Raw genomic sequence first — 18,248 nt, 5'->3', positions numbered from 1 at the left:
GCATCAACACAGAATTAACTGACATACTCTGACCAGTAATACAGTATATGACTCCAGATCAGTTCCACAGATGGACTTAATGTCCCAATAGAGAGATTGACAGTACTGACAAAACAAACCAATTCAGCATTTGTAAGTGGATACCGTGAGAGAGGAGTGGTAGTCAGTGTTATTTTTTAGTTGAAACAATTTCAGGAGGAGCTTTGATCGTTTTTGTTGATGTTTGCTGTAATAAGCCCATTTACATCATGTCTCACATAGAGTAGGCCTAGTAACATCAGAGTGAATGCTTAAGAAAAAAATACAGTTGATCTGAGGTGAAATAAAATCAGTAATTCCTTTATCAGCTTGTAATAATGCAGTAGTCATTTTTCATTGCTATTCATTCACTGTGGTATCGAGACCGTAATGGAGGGTGGAATTTATTTTGGAGAATATTTAAAACTCAGTCAGTCTGTGGGGGAGTAGTAAAATCATTTAATAGTAGGTAACCTGTGAAATTAAACTAACCTCCAAGGACTGACGATTTCATGCCGCAAAGGAAACTGCTGAAGAGATTGACTTCAAATTCTGGTATTAATACCTGCTATGCTCAAGTGCTGTGCCCTGAGATTGGGGTGTAATTGTGTGATAGCAGTTGAGAACTGAGAATCTACATAATTGGGTGAGTGGTGGTTAGTTAGAAGAACAGGTGTGGCAAATTGTTCACCTGATGTGATGATGGAGGTGCCGCTACAGAAAATGTCATTGTAGTGAACAGATTATGCAGCTCTAAAGATTAAAAGCAAGCATCTGAGGTCAAAGCAAGGATCGCATAATTTAAAGTCTGTCCAGTTTCTTCCCCCTTGAGCCCAAAATGTTCCGAAGAACACAGATGAATGATGTGTCCGTTGAAGGCATGTCATGTCAGCTTTTCATTTTTCTCGGTGGGCAGAAACCCTCTTGTGTCTCACTGTGGGGGGGGGTTTGCACGTGAACAGCGTTTGAAGCGGAGGGCCTGCCAGTATTGCAGTGCACGACGTCGTTTCCGCGAGGGAGAGCCGTGCGAGCTTGGGACTTTGCGCTCGCTTCCCTGCAGCTCTGGCTGCGGCCAGCGGCACTCCCAGCCCGGCCCAGTGGTCCTGCAGCAGGGGGACACAGCGTGTGACAGCGTCTGTCACCTGCTCGGGGGCATTCCTTACACTCTGGAACCCGTGCTGGGTTCATGTGACGGCACCCAAGAGGCAGCTTTTGCCACTCCATAAACTTGCTGGCAGGGCTTCTGGTGATTAACTTGCCTTTGAATTTAAATTCAAGGCAGACGGATTGCTGGATTGATGGATCGATTGTTTAGCAGTGACTCACCTTGTTTTGTGTGTGTTTGGCAGTAAGTGGTGGCCTCTGGCAAACCAGGGTTAGTTTTCTTGTCATCTGTGATACCATTATTATGCTTGCGTGCACTCCCTGCTTAAAGCTTGTTCACATGTCACGTGCTGTAGAAAATTACAATAAAATATCACATAAAAACAGGCACCATTGTGCAGTGTAGGAATAAGCTCATGAAGCCTTTTGTACTAAATTGAGTCATGAGGCACAATACACGAATAATTCTAATGAAATAATGAAATGATGGTAATGAAATGACTAGACTAGTCGAATATATTTGCATACACTACACTATATATACCCCCACATACACACACACACTCACGGAAAATCAACCCTGCATGATTAAATAGCAGGCTTTGGCACATTCATAAATATAATTTTAAGTGATAAAATATGTCACAGTTTGTCATCACCACTAGATGTAGAATGTTTTCTCCCTGTCAAGGGCTTATATCTGTTCCTTTGAGTCTCAGATCTTTTTTATGAATGGGCTATAAATAAAGTGTGAGCCGTTCAGGAGGAGTGGGTGGACTTTCAGCATGATTTCTCTCCCTGTCTCTCATTGTCCCATGCCTCGCCGCTCGACTGATTGTATGACTGTAGGGGAATGTCAGATAGATAGGAGTATTTGTCTATTTTCTGAATGTGACTTCTGAAGGAAAGTCATTGTAGCAGTTACACTGAATGGCCCTGAAGAGTCCAAAGAATAGTGTTTTCATAATGCTTGTGAGTGGGTGATGCAGACCTCAGAGTTGACTTGTGTGTGTGTGTGTGTCTCTGTCTCTGTGTGTGTGTCTCTGTCTCTGTGTGTGTACCTCTGTGTGTGTGTGTGTGTGTGTGTGTGTGTGTGTGTGTGTGTGTGTGTGTGTGTGTGTGTGTGTATATGTGTCTGTCTATCCATCTGTCTGAGGCTCCAGGGCTCATAGCTGGATTAGGAGTGTGACAGTGATTCAGATACATATGTTCCCATAAGATAATCAAATCCAGTCATGCACGCACACACACAGCCAGCACCCGCATACATGCATAAACATGCACACACAGGTCAGGACGGACTGGGAGGCAGGCACGCACAGGCGCGTGCCCGCACACATGTGCGACACGCTGTCGTACGCACAAAGGTGGCCATTGGCTCGGCCACGCAGTCAGATGAAGGCACGTACGCACCGTTCATTCATAGAGTCTGCAGCTGGGTTTTCAGAATGAACAGAGAGGTGAGTCATACTGTCCTCCTGCTGATGAGAGAGAGAGCAAGAGAGAGAGGAGAGATGGGACAGCAATAATGAGAGAGAGAGCGCGTGAGAAATGGGGAAACGGACAGGAAGGAAAAAGGGGGAGAGCGAAGGATGGGTTGAGAAAAGAGAAAGATGGGTTTAGAGAGAGAATTTCAAGTATTTCTTTTTCCACCTGTTTGGAATGAAAGCATTCATTCAGTCAGAACAGCGTTAATTTGTTGAATTATCAACATCACATTTATGCATCCTCTGGCAGGAAAAAATCACCTGTGGGCTGCCCGCAGATCTGCTAAATGTGCGAGACAAAGGAGGGGGGGGGACTGAAGAGTGGCGAGAGGGGATGAGAGCTGGCAAATGGAGCGAGAACAAATGAATGAAGGAAGGAAGGAAGGAAAAAGAGGCTGGCGTGGGCTGCAGTGTAGAGCAGCCTTTGTGTGTCCATGTCCTATGTACCTGTCCTGTGCTCCCCCTGTCTTTCTAAACACATGCACTCAGAGAGGGTGTGTGCTGTATATCCTGTGCTGGATACATGACTCTCACGCCTCTCTATTCTATAGACGCTGTTGTTGGTGTCACAGTGCTTTTACACATTGCCACTTTGTCTAATGATTTTTTTGTGTTAGTCTCCTTTATCGCGGTATTGGTCATTTTCACTTTTGTTCAGATGTTGTTGTAGCATTTAGTGTGTCCGTGCCATTTGTCATGTAGCCATATTATATGCACTGCACTGCCCTGCTCTCAGTCTCTCTGGATAACAGCATCTGCTGAACGAGTAATGCATAAATGAATGTAATTTACAGAATGTAGATTACTTGACTCAGAGACATAGTGTTGGCCTGTTCAAGCTGTCAGATGTCCAGTGCTGTCGCTGGTCATGGAAGAAGCCGGGGAGGTTGATGTCAAGGCTGCGGAACCATCCTCACATTATCAGCCAGTCAGTAGGAAGAGTTCCTCATTTACCTTCACTGTTCTTCGTCATGGGAACCAATTTTCCCCCACAGAGACAGAGGTCTTCTCATTAACCATTAACTAACGTTGCTGCACCTCCACAAGATTACAGCCCTGTCAACTGCTGGAAGTGATTTAACTTGTAGGGGAAATTAAGCTGTGATGGCGGAGGTGTTGGTAAAAAGGGTGAATCAGAGGGGGGTTTCTCATGCATTGGTTGGTTGATTTGGTGGGGACCTGACCCAGTGTTGAATACCCCCCCCACCACCTCCGCCCCTGCTGTAATTAACCTCCCCCCTCTAACCCCCCTGCCCCCTCGGCAAACTCATCAGTCCTCACCTTTATGTGTCAGGCCAGCACATTAATAAATTGTAATTAATAATTAAACACCTCCGGGCTCCAGCACGGTCTAATACAGCGTCCCCTCCAGTTAGGGACCTCAGCCAGAGCTGGCTCTCTTTCAGCGCTTTGTCGGCCCAACTGAAATCCCTATTTATAGCGACAGTTTACAAAGTGTTGATAAAGCAGGAATGAAAGCAATGAAAATGGAGTCTCCTAATAATTATTAGTGATATTAAAAATAATGTCTGTTGGGAAATCTCCCTGTGGGATCCTGGAAAAGTCAGAGACAAGCTGGAGCTTTCCCTCTGAAAGAGTCTTCTGCCCCTGCTTAAACCAGTTTGTGTACATGATGAATATTTCATATTTTTTTAAAAAAACCTACAACTTTTGCTTCCTGTCCTCGTTCCTCATTTCCACCCTCATGTGTCCCCCATCCATCTGCCCGTTCCTGCCCTGTGGAAGAGCAGACTCTGTTACATATATAGGACAGTGTGAGATTTGATTGGTTATTTGAATAAATTTTGAAGTCCATTAACATCTTGTGCACTGTCATTTTCGCTGTTGCCACGCACTGTAAGGTTAAGAGCTCGCTATTTAGATTAAAAATATTAGGCAATTTCTCCTTTTATTGTAACAGCACATCTAATGTATAGTATAATGTTTTTTTTTAGTTGCGTAGTTTAAAGTTTGCTGTTTTCTCAGGGCTGGCGGTATGAATGATTGGTGTCTCAGGTTGTTTTTTGCTACGTATTCAACAAAGCTCCTGAAATAGAAGTCCCTCAAAGGACAGGACATGAAGAGAGGGACGGATAGAGTGAAAGGCTGGACTGCATACCCTTCTCCTCCTGGTTATTTATATCGCGGGTGACATTATTTTTAGCCCTGGAAGTTACGTTGCTTTGTTTCTATAACCATGGTGAAGCGGCATCCCTGAGTCAGAGCCACGCAAGCAGAGCGTTTCCGCTCCTCATTCAGCCTCTCCCGGCTTGGGACTGTTTGCTCTCTCCCGGCTATTTTGGGAACAGACGTGCTCTGGATTCACCTGCGTCTCTTCTCGCATCTCCTCTCTTTGTTTCTTTCTCGCTCTCTCTCTCTCTCTCTCTCTCTCGCTCTCGCTCTCGCTCTCGGTGTCTCCTTTCTACTCTGTAGTTTTGTCTCCTTCTCATTGACTGCCCCTTCTCCCTCTCTGTATTGCTGTCTGTCTTTCTCCCTCCTGCTTTCGGGGAAGAGTGTGCTGCCCTGTTCTCTGTTCGCCTCTCTCGCTCTCTCTCAGGTGGGGATGCTGGGATGTACGGATGGGCGGAATGGAAACAGCAGCCCACCTCTCCTTTGTTTGCTTTCTCTGATGTATTATTTATCTGACAGCGGAGAGCGAGAGGGAAGTGAAAAAGCCATCATCCGCATCAGAAAGCACCTGCGGCGCGTGCGCGCGTCACTGAGCGCGTGCGAAGGATGTCTGTGTTGCCGTTCGTCGTCATTAATGCGGTGTTGTCACGGCAATCGCCTGTCACAGCCACAGTATCTGCTCGCTGGATACCTCGCTGTATTGGACAAATGGTCATCGACCCAGATCAGTTTTTGTCGCCGACTCTTCCTTAGAGCCTGACAGGCACTTGGTGACCTTTGAACCTTCCCGAGCCTGCCAGTCCATTGGCTGTCGCGTCAGGTCTATGAGCTTGGACAGGCTGTGTGATGGGAGATGGGCGGGCAGTTATGGGAGTGGACAGCCTCTATCAGTAGAGGCACTTACGTGCTGCTAGTGTCCATTAGCGCTGAACCATTGCAGTGTACCATTTTCCAGGAGGGACATGATGGTGACAGAAGAAGAAACATTGCCCAGGGTCTAGCTACAGGTATCCCTTGGTTAAGCAAGCTAGCTCTATTTTTTAATTATGACAAAACATTAACTTCATATAAAGGTGCTTCAATGTAAAATCAAGGGATACCTGTATTTACAACCAGGAAGGAATGAGTAAAGGGGGGTAGAGGAAGCTATCTGCCTCTTGTCACTGGGGAATGTGTCGTTTTTCATTCAAGCCCTGTTTGTCAGGCATAGATTGTGTTATTTTTTTTCTTTCTCCGCCCCCCTGTCTTTCTCTTCCCGTGTCTCAGAGATCCAGACACACGGTTAAACTTAATGTACGGTCTGCAGTAAATCGTCTGGACATTTTACCTCTTTTCCCCTCTCTCTTTCATTACCTCAGTCTTGGCATGTCTCTCGCTCTTCTCCCTCTCTCCCCGGGATGACAGACAGGGAGCAGTCAGTCTCCTGGCACATGACATGACACCACCATTTTGCCGTCCAAATGCGACGGTGTTCACTCAGGAAAGATCAGCTTGCACTTACGCATTTAACATGTCAGCTCCTGTCTTTCATTGTAACTGTCAGAAGCATTATGCAAGAGACAAGTGATAGGAAAGTGGTCAAATCCTTCAAATGAAAGTTGGTGACATTTTTTGCCATCTATTTATTTGTGCATGTTCGTTAAACCAACCCAAATTTAAAGTAGCTTTTATTTAAATTTTATTTGAAATTACTGCTGGAAAACAGTGAGCGTCTCTGGCGAGAGGTGCATTAAAATGGCAAACATTTCTTTTGAAACTAGTGGAGGCAACAATGACTGACGTATTGACAAATACACCTTCCACTTGCATGGAGAATGCAACAGGTTGTAGCTTAAAAAAGGTACAGCTGTTCCTCAAAGGACAGGTTGCATGCTAAGCAGGATATAGTAATAGAACTATGGTTTTATAACTGTTTTGTTTTTGGAGTATGTAATTTAAAAGTTATTTGAAGAGTGTGACGGAGTGCCGTCACTACAGTTGAGTATGCGCTCTGACTGCCGTACCAACGAGCCTGGCTCTTTGGCGTCGCAGTCAAAGTCGCTTGGTTGGTACCCCGTAGACCTGGGTTCGAGGCCGGGTGGGGTGACTGCTCTTGCCCTTCGCTACAAAGAGCTACTGTTTATTTTTAGTAGCAATGCAAATTGAATAGAAATTTGAACAAATAAATTTTGCATTCAGCCTGGAGCGCTAATAGCTAGCTAGCTAGCAGACTGCTACCAAGGCTTGGTAGTGTAGCACGAGGCAAGTATATAAATATGATTATTACCTTAAAATGAAGCTAAGTCAGGTCTGCCGTGATGCGCATGAAATGGAGTGCTCTCGGGTACTACTGCAAGGAACACACATCTGCATGCTGTTTCTTAGGAATGGCCTAGGCAGAGATACAGGTAGTTCTACAGTGTATGTGAAAGCACTCATAGGGCACGCTTAAGCTCTGGACTTCAGCTGATGCATGCAATCAACGCAAGCTGGTTTAAAGGTAGCGAAGGACATATCAGAATCTTTTTTTTTTGGTCTGTTCTCTGTGGTGTGATCTTTGTTCGTATCTTTCGGTTGTATGGATTTCCCTTTAAGTGGCTCTTGAATCCGTCCCACTCTCCGTTGCAGTACTTTTCCTTCATCATAAGTGGCTGTAAGAGAATGCGACTTCCCCATCAATAGTTCGGTTTTTAGTTACAGTGGCACAACAGCGACACAAAGGACTCATGCCCTGCAACGTCAACACCCTATGTTTGGCACTCCCAAGAGGGAAGCATTGTGTTTTCTGGTGTTGGGAATGTGTATAAACATTTGTCTAGGGTCTGAAAATTGGTACAGGGTGTGTCATCGACAGCACTTAATGATACAAAACACCACCTCTACAACAAATGCCACCCGCACACCAGAACCAACCCCCCTCTTGCTTTCTGAAAAAGCACAGCATGCATGCCTTACCTCACATTTCCATTGACAAATAGCCTGAGTATTGTGGGCCGAAATAATTTTTTCCACCGAATGACAAAACCCATGTTAAATTTATATATAAATTTTCCCAATGTAAAATTCTGGGAGAGTGGTTGGTTGGCCTTACAAAGTGGGCATGCTATATTGTGAATGCTTGGCACATCTAGCCAAATGCTGTTGTGTTTTTTTTGTTTAACTCCAGAAGACACCCCTCATTGCTGTCGAAATACCTCCCTGAGGCATCACCCAGCAGTCTGTGGTCACCCAGGAAAGATGCCCTTTGGCAGTCTGGGATGGAATCCGTACATCAGGTTCTGTGGGGTGCAGACAGCGGGTTTGTTGCGTAATGGGGTGGGCACCATGTTGTCACAACCCCCGCCTGTGGATGCGTTGCCGTGGAAGCGTTGCCATGGCCGGCGCCCCCTTTGACGTGGAGACGGTCCAGCCGCCGTGCGTGTTTATCTGCGGTGACTTAATTGCCATGAAGTGTGCCCCAGCCTGGGCCTATTCCCCGAGCCTGAGAAAAATGATCTTTAATGTAGTCTGAGGCTTATTACGCACACAGATGGAGGGAACAAACTTCATTAGGGTGGCCAGACAAGTGGAAAGACTAGACAGGAAATCAAAGAAATAAATTCTAATTTTGGACAGAGTTTACCCCGGCTGCGTCTGGCGGTAGCGATCTGTGGGTTTATACAAACGCACTCTCGGCTGCAGGCTGGAGCGCGTAAATGTGTGTGTGTGTGTGTGCGTGCGCATGAGCGAGAGGCTGTGCTGTTCACATTTCTCCGGGCACTGTGACCCAGACAGCGCCGTACCTGGTGCGGCCTGAAAAATTGTTCTCCATTTAAGCTTTTATGTAAACCCTACATGTTTGGGAGATAAGAGCCTTGAACGAGAGCCCGGCTCTCAGCGCTATCTCGTTTCTCCCTCATTGTCCTCCAGCTCCAGCCTCTGTACTTTGGACCAACGCAATTTCGCTGCGAGGTCGAAGGGTATCCTTGACACAAAACATTAGACATATTATGTAAACACGTTACATAACATGCTCATTTGCTTTCTTCCCATTTTAAAATGTTCACTGCATGATCCCTGTCCTTTCAGCCATGCTGCTGTTGCATCTAGCGTATGGAACACAGAATAACTACAGACAGAAACCAAGACAAAACAGAACTGGCACTGACCACGCTGGTCGTGGCATGGTGTTCAGAGCACGCTGAAGTCAGTGTGTTGATGAGGACCTGGCTCCCTATTGGTCTGCGTGGGGCTCTGTGAATCATGTGCTCCATGGTCCTGAATTGCTCTCCTTATTGACTCACGTGTGAATGCACTGCATGGTACTATATTACTGAGCTGTACCTACCAGCTCACCTGTGAGTCCACAGTATTGTAGCTATCTTTTTCTCGGAGCAGTGGTTTCTGTCTTTCCCTCTGTTTCTGTCTGAACAGTAGTCTCTCTCTCTCTCTCTCCTTCTCTGAGCGGTGCTTTCCCGTCCCTCCTCCCTGCCCTCTCCAGTCTGCATGCTGTGAGCGGTAAGACAGCGCCCTGGAAACGAGTGGGCGGCCTGTTTATTCCCCACTACTCCATCACAGCTGGCACTGGGAGGGTGAGCCATGTGACTGAGTCTGGGTTCCTGGAGCACTCTGTTTCTCTCTCTCTCTCCCTCTCTCTCTTTCTCCCTCTCCATCTCCATCTCTCTCTCCCTCTCTCTCCCCCCACTGCCAGCCTGCTGAGGAATGTGAAAGTGAAAGTGCCAGCTGGGTAGGGCCAAGTTTGCTGGGGCTAGGGGAGCACACATGTGCACACACACACACACACGTGCACACACACACACACACACACACTCACACACTCACACACACACACACACATGCGGACAGACTCACACATATACACGCACAGACTCGAGATTTGCATAACGCTTACACAAAACGCACGCAAATGCAGACACAAAGACACAAACAGAGAGACACGCATACACCTACAGACACGAAAACACAAAGACGCGCTCACAGATGCAGCCACACAATGCAGCTGACGCACACAGGGACACACACACACACACACACCTGGCACACAAAGACACAGATCCACACACACAGGCACAGAATACACAGAGACTCACACACCCTGTCTACCCCACTGTAAGTCTTTAACCATCCTCTAGCAGTGAAAGCTCCCTGATCCTGCCTGGCTGCAGCTTTTAGCCCACAGTCACTCAGGAACCCCCCAAATCATCCACTCATGGACACTAGTGGGGTGTACTAAGAATGCATAAATGAACCTCTAATGGCAGTCAGGGCGGCGGTGTAGCATAGTTTTCAGGAGCCGGACTCGTAACCAAAAGGTTTCCACTTTGATTCCCTGCTGGGACACTGCTGCTGTACTCTCGGGTAAGGTACTTAACCCAGAATTGCCTCAGTAAATATCCTGCTGTATAAATGGATGACATTGTAAGAATTGTAACCAGTGCAAATCGCTCTAGATAAGAGCATCTACCAAGCACTGTTTTCAAATTCTTACTGCTATGAAACAAATGTTTACGTGTGTGTGTGTGTGTGTGTGTGTGTGTGTGTGAGAGAGAGAGAGAAAGAGAGAGAGAGAGAGAGAAAGAAAGAAAGAAACATAAGCTAAAGCAGTGATTTTGTAAGGGATATATATTGCGTGCAAATGGCAGATACAGAAGTGGGTCTTTAGCGAGTGTATGATGACCTGAAAAGTTACACAGGTTAAAATAGATTGGTTTCATTGGTTGGATTACATTTTCCACTCTTTTCTGAAACCGAGAATCACACATATACACATACACACACATGCACTTGTAAAAAGAACACACAGAAGGTACATACACACCTTGGCCTAAAGGCTGACTTCCCTCTCTTTTCTGTCAGCTGGTTGGCTTTGCTTTATCACTGATTGTGTTATGGAGGGCTCACTTTTGTCAAAACTGAAGAACAAAGAAACATCGAATGAGAAATGGGAATGGCAGATGATTGCTGAGAAAGCCGGCGTGTCATGCTTCCAGTGTTAATTATGTTAATGGTAAGAAAACGTGACGAATTTTGAATCTTAAGTGTAAAAAGCAAAATGAGAACAGAGTGAAAGGTAACTTGAAAGGAAGCCTCGCGGAAGCCCCCCTGTCTGAGCCCTGAAGTCGGCGGGTTCAAAAGCTGTCGAACTTTCCCAGCAGCAACGGAACGATTTAGAAATTAGAGTCAGCACTGCTCCTGGGGTGTGGAGGAAAACAACACAAATAGCAGCGAAAGGGAGCGTAAAGCCATGGAGTGCCTTTGGCTTCGCCTTCAGGGCATGCCCGCATGGAGAGACCTGGCGGGTGGCACGCCTGGCTGCCAGCAAGCTGTGGGCAGTGGCTCATTCCTGCCTTTCTGCTCCTTAACAATCCCCTTTCTGTTTCCATCCTTCTTTTTATTGTCTTTTTCCTCATTTTCAGCATTCCTGTTTCTCATTTAACACTTTTTTTTTCATTGTGGCATATTAATGAAGGGTTTTTTTTTTCCCATTTTTAATTTCCTTTATTAAATCACAGCGTTGCCGTCCCTGAAAACAGAGCATGCCGCATTACCGAGCTCTGGGTATTGCTTTTCATTGTGTGGGATATGATTACCGAAATTTCACCGATGGGTGAATGAATTTTAAACTTGTTTATTGCTTTTTTAATTCTTTATCCGCAGGACTCAATATTACCACGCTGGTGTTTGTATTCAGGGCTTAGTTTATCTGCCTTTACTCCAGCTGCTCTGCCTTCCCTGGGGACCTGCAGGAACTCCCCTCTGGTGCTGCTGGGATTGTTACATATCTCTGATAATGATAATAGTAATCCTGCTAATAATAACACTAATGGTAGTAACTCTTGGCTGTGTTCACAGGTCCTGCTCAGGTTCCCATGATGTCCCCAAATGGTTCAGTGCCTCCAATCTACGTGCCTCCTGGATATGTTTCACAGGTACAAAGTGTCACCGTCTTTGTCACACACAGATAGATATGTGTGTTCTCACTCATTGTCTCACAGGCACGCACGTGTTCACACGCGCACACACGCACACACACACACACACACACACACACACACACACACACACACACACATATCCCTCCATTTCTCCTCCTCTCTGTCACTGTCTCCTACTCACCCCGATGCGTTCTCTCCCTCTCTTTTTCTCTCTCCCTCGCGCACAGATCATCGAGGAGAACGGAGTGCGCCGCGTTCTGGTCTTACCTCAGCCGGAGTATCATCCAGGAAGCCACTCCCCCCTGCACCCAGCGGCCCCGCCCCCCCACGCCCACCTGTCGGCCTTCATCCCCCATCCGGCCATGATGCCACCCCCGCCCCACCACATGTACTCTCCGGTGCCGGGCGGGGCGGGCGACATGAGCTCTCAGTACATCCCCCAGTACCACGCCGCACACTTCTGCGAACAAGGTGAAGAGGGGGCGTGGCCTGTCACGCTCAGTGTGCTCTGCTGTCATTGGTTAACTTGTGTGCGTTACCTCACTGAACCAGTGGCCGTTTGTGCTAATGGATAGAAAAGCTAAGCTAAGCTAAGATGCATGCATGCTAGCTACTCCAGGATATCTGAGCTAAGCCAGCCTATCTTACGGGTGTGTGAGCGCTCAATAGTTGGAGCAGTCAATATTGTGTGCACTCAGGGAGTTTTCTGCAGCTCCCACATAATGTTAAATGGTCTGTCATGTTAATCCTGTGTAAACGCTAATCTGGCGATGATATAGAGGCATTCCGCTTTCCTGCATGCCAGGATACTGCATTATGCCTGTGTGCATATGATTGTTGCTAGTATGAAGTTATATATTTGTAAGTGTGTGTATAGGCACTGGTATGAGGTTATATATATGTGAGTGCGCGTGTGTATGTGTAGGTGCATTATGCATGTTTTTGCATATGGTAGTTGGTATGAGATTACTTGTTTGTATGTGGGTGCTTTGTGCATGTGTGTGTGTGGTAGTTGCTGGTTGTAGTTTGTATTGCGTGCAGACGGTAGGTGCTTTTCACGTGTTCTCACGCAGGCGCTTTCTCCTCTGCAGACTCTCACTCCCCCCACACGCGGCCGCCGTTCCTCCACAGGGACGACAGGACCAGCAAAACCTACGAGCGTCTGCAGAAGAAGCTGAAGGAGCGGCAGGGCGGCGGCGGGGGAGGGGGCGGCCCGGCCAAGGACCGAACCGGCAGCCCCCCTCCCTCGCCGCAGAAGAACCACGGCAGCCCCACTGCCGCCGACGTCCACAACGGACTGGGACAGGGGGCGGGGGCGGGGCCAGGGAAGGGCAAACAGTGGGAGAAGACCAAAGGAAGCCCCTGCACGGACACAGAGCCAGAAGGTACTGAGCTGAGTGTGGGGGTGGGAGGGAATGGTGCTAAATTTGGACGGAGCTCAGTTCACGCACGTCAGGTGTTTCAGAAAGCACTTCAAGTGATTCTATGAGAAGGTATTTTTGTTGGATTTGCAAGAATGTATGCCAAGTATTAATTTCTTAGTGTTCTTTGTGTGTCCACCTGAAGGCTTATCCTGGAAATCCATTTTGAATCTTTTCCATAAAACTCTATGCAATGTAAAGTGTCAGCTAAGCTATAAATGTTAAGTGATGAGGTGACCTGTTGACTTCAGGTGCTATTTTAAACTCAGGAGGCCCGTGAAGGCACCATCAGGTAGTTAATGCGGCCTGTTTGCATCACTCTCTCATGTATTCAGTTTGTTCTCTGTTCTGCTCGTCCTCTTCCCTGAGGTGGGTCTGGGTCCGTTAGGGTCGGGAGCAGAAACACGGAGGCCTCGCTACCAGTAGCGGTCTGTGGCCTATAGAGGCCTGTAATATGCCCTTTATTACTCGTAATTACAGCAATCCCAGTTGAGCCATTAATCACCCTTTTGCCTCCGGCTAACTTGTACTGGCCCTGTCTGCAGCTGCACGTTAACAGGGAAGAATTCTTACCTGCTTAGTTACTTTTTTAATAAGCTGTCTCTTGAGAGTGATAATTCTTAGGAAATTGCATGCTGCTGCATGACCTCTCCTCATGTGCGGGCAGCCAGGCATAGGGATTTTAACCCAGGGTTGCCAGTTTGAGTCCCAGGTGGGCTGCTGCTGTTGTACCCTTGGGCAAGGTACTTGACCCAAACTAGTAAATATTACAATGTGAAAAGTCTTGGCGGATTAGAGGGCCTGCTTAGCATAATGTAACATAATAGCAGCAGAGTCCCATGTTCAGGATTGCAATTTCAGATTGGAATCTGCTTCAGGCTTGTCTGGTGCTAAAATAATGGCGTACGTCTCTGACACTTTGATCTCATGTCTGTTCTCACTTGTTCATTTTTGTTATTTATGTTTCATAGAGCTGGATGAAGAGTCCAAAACGCTTCAAGCGCTGTTATCTACACTCAGCAAGCCAGTGGTGAGTAGGTGTTTGTGTGTGTGTTTGTAAGTGTGTGTCTGTGTGTGTGTGTGTGTGTGTGTGTGTGTGTGTGTGTGGATGCTGTTTGTGAATGTTTGTGAGGTTATACATTGTCAGCACTGTGTGATACAGATCAAGGGATCATTTTTCAAATTTCTCAATCACAATTCACAAAGCATTTACCCAAAAGGCTATCTTCCTGAATTACTGACTCTGGGTGATTGGGGAACCTGCTTGGCTGAAGTTGCAGATCCATTGTGAGACGAGGTGGTCTGGTTATTAGGAGCATCCCTGTTCTACAGCGCCCTCTATTGGCCTGGCTCCAGATTGCACTCTGTGGCCGTCACCAGCAGGAAGCTTGAGTTGGACAGAACTGGCCTGAGGCAGTCAGTGTTTCCCCAACACGACAAGACAAAGCTGAGCAGAGAGGCCATGCGCTTTGAGCAGGGATTATAGTAGGACTGGCTAGAGTGATGGACATGTGCAGGGCTCACCATACTCTTCTATCAGAACCACCACAGTGCCTTCTCCACGAGCAGAAGGGGGCCTCTGCTGTAGCCTCCAGCTGAACCTCAGATAGATATGCGCATGAACAGACAGAGTAAAGCCAGGGGAGAGGAGAGAGTTACTGGGACATGATGCTCAGGCGCGTAAAAAAGGAAGGCTCTCTGAGAGTCACTGTCGTCATTCCCCCCTTCAGGGACCAAGGTGGAGCGCCAAATTTAGCTCATTGTTGGGAGAATATAAAAAAAGGAGGCCTCGGCCTGCTGAGGGAGGGCTGCTCGGCTCTGCGGGGGAGCATTCTCCCCCCCGCCTGACGGGTCTGCTGTGAACTCCAGTAACAGGGAGAGACGGCACGCCCCCTCCTCCCCAGAGGCAGAGCCGAAGCCCGACGCGTGGCCCGCAAAGTCGCTCCCGCTGCGAGGGCGCCGCTATTTTTGTCCCCGCAAAGAACACGGAAGACGCGGGAGGGGCACGTGTCACGCTTCTGGCCTGGGATAACTCCGTTTTAGGCCAGCGCTCCTTTTAAACCCAAGAGAGCCACCTCACTTCCCGCACCTGTGGACTCTGAAGGGTTCCCGCTTATCCTCGGTATCGTTTTGACAGCGATAAGCCAGAACCGATCAGTTTGACTCATTTATTCAGCCCGGATTTAATCGGTCATGCGGTCAACACAGGACATCCTGTGTCTCTGGTGTCAGCTCTAAAATAATGTGACAGCTTAAATTGAAAAGCTCCTGGTTGGTTGATGGTAAGAAATGCTTCTCCCTGCTCCGTGCGGCTCAGGTGACGGACATCCAGGCCCGGACGGCGCTGCTGACCTGGAGCGCCCCCGTTGTGCCGGAGAACGGAGACAGCGAGGAGGGGAGCCAGAAGAGCCTGCCCGAGCCACTCAGCTACGAAGTCAGCGTGTCCAACAGCGGGAAGGATGGGAAGTACAAGACCGTCTACAGGTGAAGCCCGGGGGATAAAAGTGACCAATTGGTAGAGTGACAGGCCCTTACTGAGCTGAGTGGGGGGAGAAGGGAGATAGCAGGGTATTTGGCTTTTAATCCAAATAGGTTTGATTACTGGTGCGTGTCTCCGTAAGGGATTTGTTTTTGTCATGATGTTATGTCTTTTTTTTTTTTTTTTTTCTTTCAGCGGGGAAGAATTAAGTACAACATTAGAGGACCTGAGACCAGCGACAGATTACCATGCAAGGTTGGCAATCTTTTTCTCCTCATGCTTTTATCCCTACTCTGTGCCAGTCCCCTTCACATTGTCCTCCTTTCAACTCATCGCCAGTTCTCCTACATAAGACGATTAAGTAGCAAGAATAGGCCATTCAGCACAGCTAGGCTTGTCATTCTGCCTGGAGTCTACACTATGAATTCCGGTAAACTGCCCCACGTTTTTCATAAGAGTAAATGCAGTAGTACTTGGTCACGTCAGAGTGAAATTGAGCTTTCGTGTTTCCGAAGCTGAACCGGTCCCCCATGTCGTTGAATGCGTGCTGCTGCACCCCCCTGCAGGGTGCAGGCCCTGTGTCTCAGTTTGCAGGGCAGCCCGTCGGAGCCCGTGAGCTTCACCACCCTCAGCTGCGAGCCGGACACCCCTGCTCCCCCCAGGAAGGCCAACGGGACCAAGAACACCCTTGTCCTGCAGTGGAAGGTACCTGCCTGGCTTTCCGCTCCATAAACCCCCACGCCCCCTCAAGCTTTCACCAAGAAACAATACAGCCACAGCCAAGCTTGTAGCACTGGAGAAATTGATTGCATTAATAGTAATTGATAACCACTGACACTGATTTCTCCCTTGTTTCTCCCTCCCTAGGCTCCCTGTGATAATGGCTCCAAAATCCAGAATTACGTTCTACAGTGGGATGAGGTACAGTCGCCAGTCCAACAGAGCCTGACCGTAGCTAACAGAGGGTTTGAGTGATAAATTAAGTTTGAGTGATAAAGTTTGAGGTTAGCTGTGATTGTGAAAATGAGTGTCTCTCTCTGTCCTGCAAATGGAGAATGGCTGACACAAGCACCTTCCTGACAGAGTAGCTTCTCTTATCAGCCTCAGTATTCTCCTGTCAGTCTAAAGTCTTGGGTGCCCTTTGCTAACCGGCAGCTGAAGGAATGCCTTTTGTATGCAGGGTAAAGGAACAGGGGAGTTTGAGCAGTGCTACTATGGACCTCAAAAGCAGTATCGAGTGACCAAGCTTTCGCCAGCCTCCAGATACTCCTTCCGCCTGGCAGCCAAAAACGACCTGGGCACAAGGTACCTGTCCGCTTCACTGGGAGAGATAAAGATGAATTTGAAGTGCAATGAAAGGACTCGCTCTCATCTTTTCCTCTTGATCCTGCGTTCCCCGCTCCCTCCCCTTTCTCCCTGTTCTCGTTCCCTCCTTCCGCCCGTCCGCAGTGGCTTCAGTGAAGTCGTCGACCTGTTCACCTCCTGCAGCGTGCCGGCCCCGCCCCCGAGCCCGGAGCTGGTCAAAGCGGGGGTCACATGGCTGTGTGTGCGGTGGCAGCGGCCAGCCAGCTCGCCCAAGGAGGACGAAATCTTATACGCCCTGGACATGGAGGAGGAGGGCTCGGTGAGGGCAAGCTCTTGCACACACCTGTCTGAGCAGCACACCTGTATTATCAACAGTGCAGTTGTCCTACTGACAGTACACATTTTATACTGCTACCTGTCATACAGACAGCAGGCTTGTTCTTTTGACACCTTTTCCATAGACATCATATCCTTTCTGCTGCCGCCTGTACTACTGAGGATGTACCTGTCCCAAGTGATTGTATACCCTGCCTAGCTCACCTGTCTTACTGAGATTAAGACTATTGTACCTGTTTTACAGAAAGACACATGGCAGGATAGTACACCTGTCTCTGTGACACATAACAGGACAATACACCGGTTTCCCTCTGTTCTGCCTGCCTTGCACTGTCTCAGAAATCTGTCGAGGCAGCACATCATAGACCAGTCACCTCCACTGTGCATGTGATTCAACCCAGAGGCCTTAAATATACATAGAGAGATTCATCGGCCTAATTGGAAAGCCAGGTCTCCTTCCGCCGGTCTGACCTTTCACATAAAAATAAGCGCTGTTCTTACTTGAAGAGGCAAGCAGCAGGCCTGTTATCAGCGACACAAAGGCAGAGATCAGCAGGGCGGCGGGCCCCAGGTTACTGAGGGCTGCACAGGGTGCGTGGTGTTTCCCTGCAGGAGAGCAGGAGCTTTGAAGGGCCGGTAATCCTTTGCGTCCCTGCTCCTCCCATCATCCCCTAGGCTTTAAACAGCAGCCTGTAACTGAGGGGCTGCACATGTCCAAAACAGCATCTCCTTATAGGTGGTGTTAGGTTGAGTCAACAGCCCCCACAGCCTGTGCTGTTTCACGGTGCCTTGGTTTTGCTCACAGCTTCTACTGCATAAAGTGCTGGCTGTGCTTATGCCACATCTCACCAATGACAATAAAACCTTCATAAATATAGGCGTAAACACTGTCCCATGGAAGAAAAAGGAACGCATTTCGGTTTTCACACTGTCATTAGTGGTCTCAGCTACGCAAGCACCCCTTAATTTTGTATTTTCTGTCTGAATTTTTGTGGTTTGCACCCAATAAAACTGAGTAGCAGACATGTTTGGGATTAAGTATTGTCCTCTCGTG

At 47.9% G+C, this 18,248-nt stretch overlaps 1 protein-coding gene across 2 annotated transcripts in view; it reads left to right on the top strand.

Moving 5' to 3' along the window:
- The window catches only part of LOC118774744 (fibronectin type-III domain-containing protein 3A-like), a 63,893-nt gene that overhangs the window by 31,443 nt on the left and 14,202 nt on the right, over nt 1–18,248 (top strand). For both annotated transcript variants that reach the window (XM_036524215.1, XM_036524216.1), the window contains 10 exons: nt 11,571–11,647; nt 11,881–12,124; nt 12,745–13,038; nt 14,046–14,104; nt 15,392–15,558; nt 15,749–15,808; nt 16,120–16,258; nt 16,421–16,474; nt 16,734–16,858; nt 17,003–17,177. In XM_036524215.1, coding sequence (XP_036380108.1) covers nt 11,571–11,647; nt 11,881–12,124; nt 12,745–13,038; nt 14,046–14,104; nt 15,392–15,558; nt 15,749–15,808; nt 16,120–16,258; nt 16,421–16,474; nt 16,734–16,858; nt 17,003–17,177 — 1,394 coding nt within the window. The remainder of the gene's footprint in view (nt 1–11,570; nt 11,648–11,880; nt 12,125–12,744; nt 13,039–14,045; nt 14,105–15,391; nt 15,559–15,748; nt 15,809–16,119; nt 16,259–16,420; nt 16,475–16,733; nt 16,859–17,002; nt 17,178–18,248) is intronic.

The sequence above is a fragment of the Megalops cyprinoides genome, chromosome 3 (genome assembly GCF_013368585.1).
Source record: "Megalops cyprinoides isolate fMegCyp1 chromosome 3, fMegCyp1.pri, whole genome shotgun sequence".
Taxonomy (NCBI): Eukaryota; Metazoa; Chordata; class Actinopteri; order Elopiformes; family Megalopidae; genus Megalops; species Megalops cyprinoides.
The sequence above is the reverse complement of the archived record's forward strand: the minus strand, read 5'-3'. Positions and strand labels throughout refer to the sequence as shown.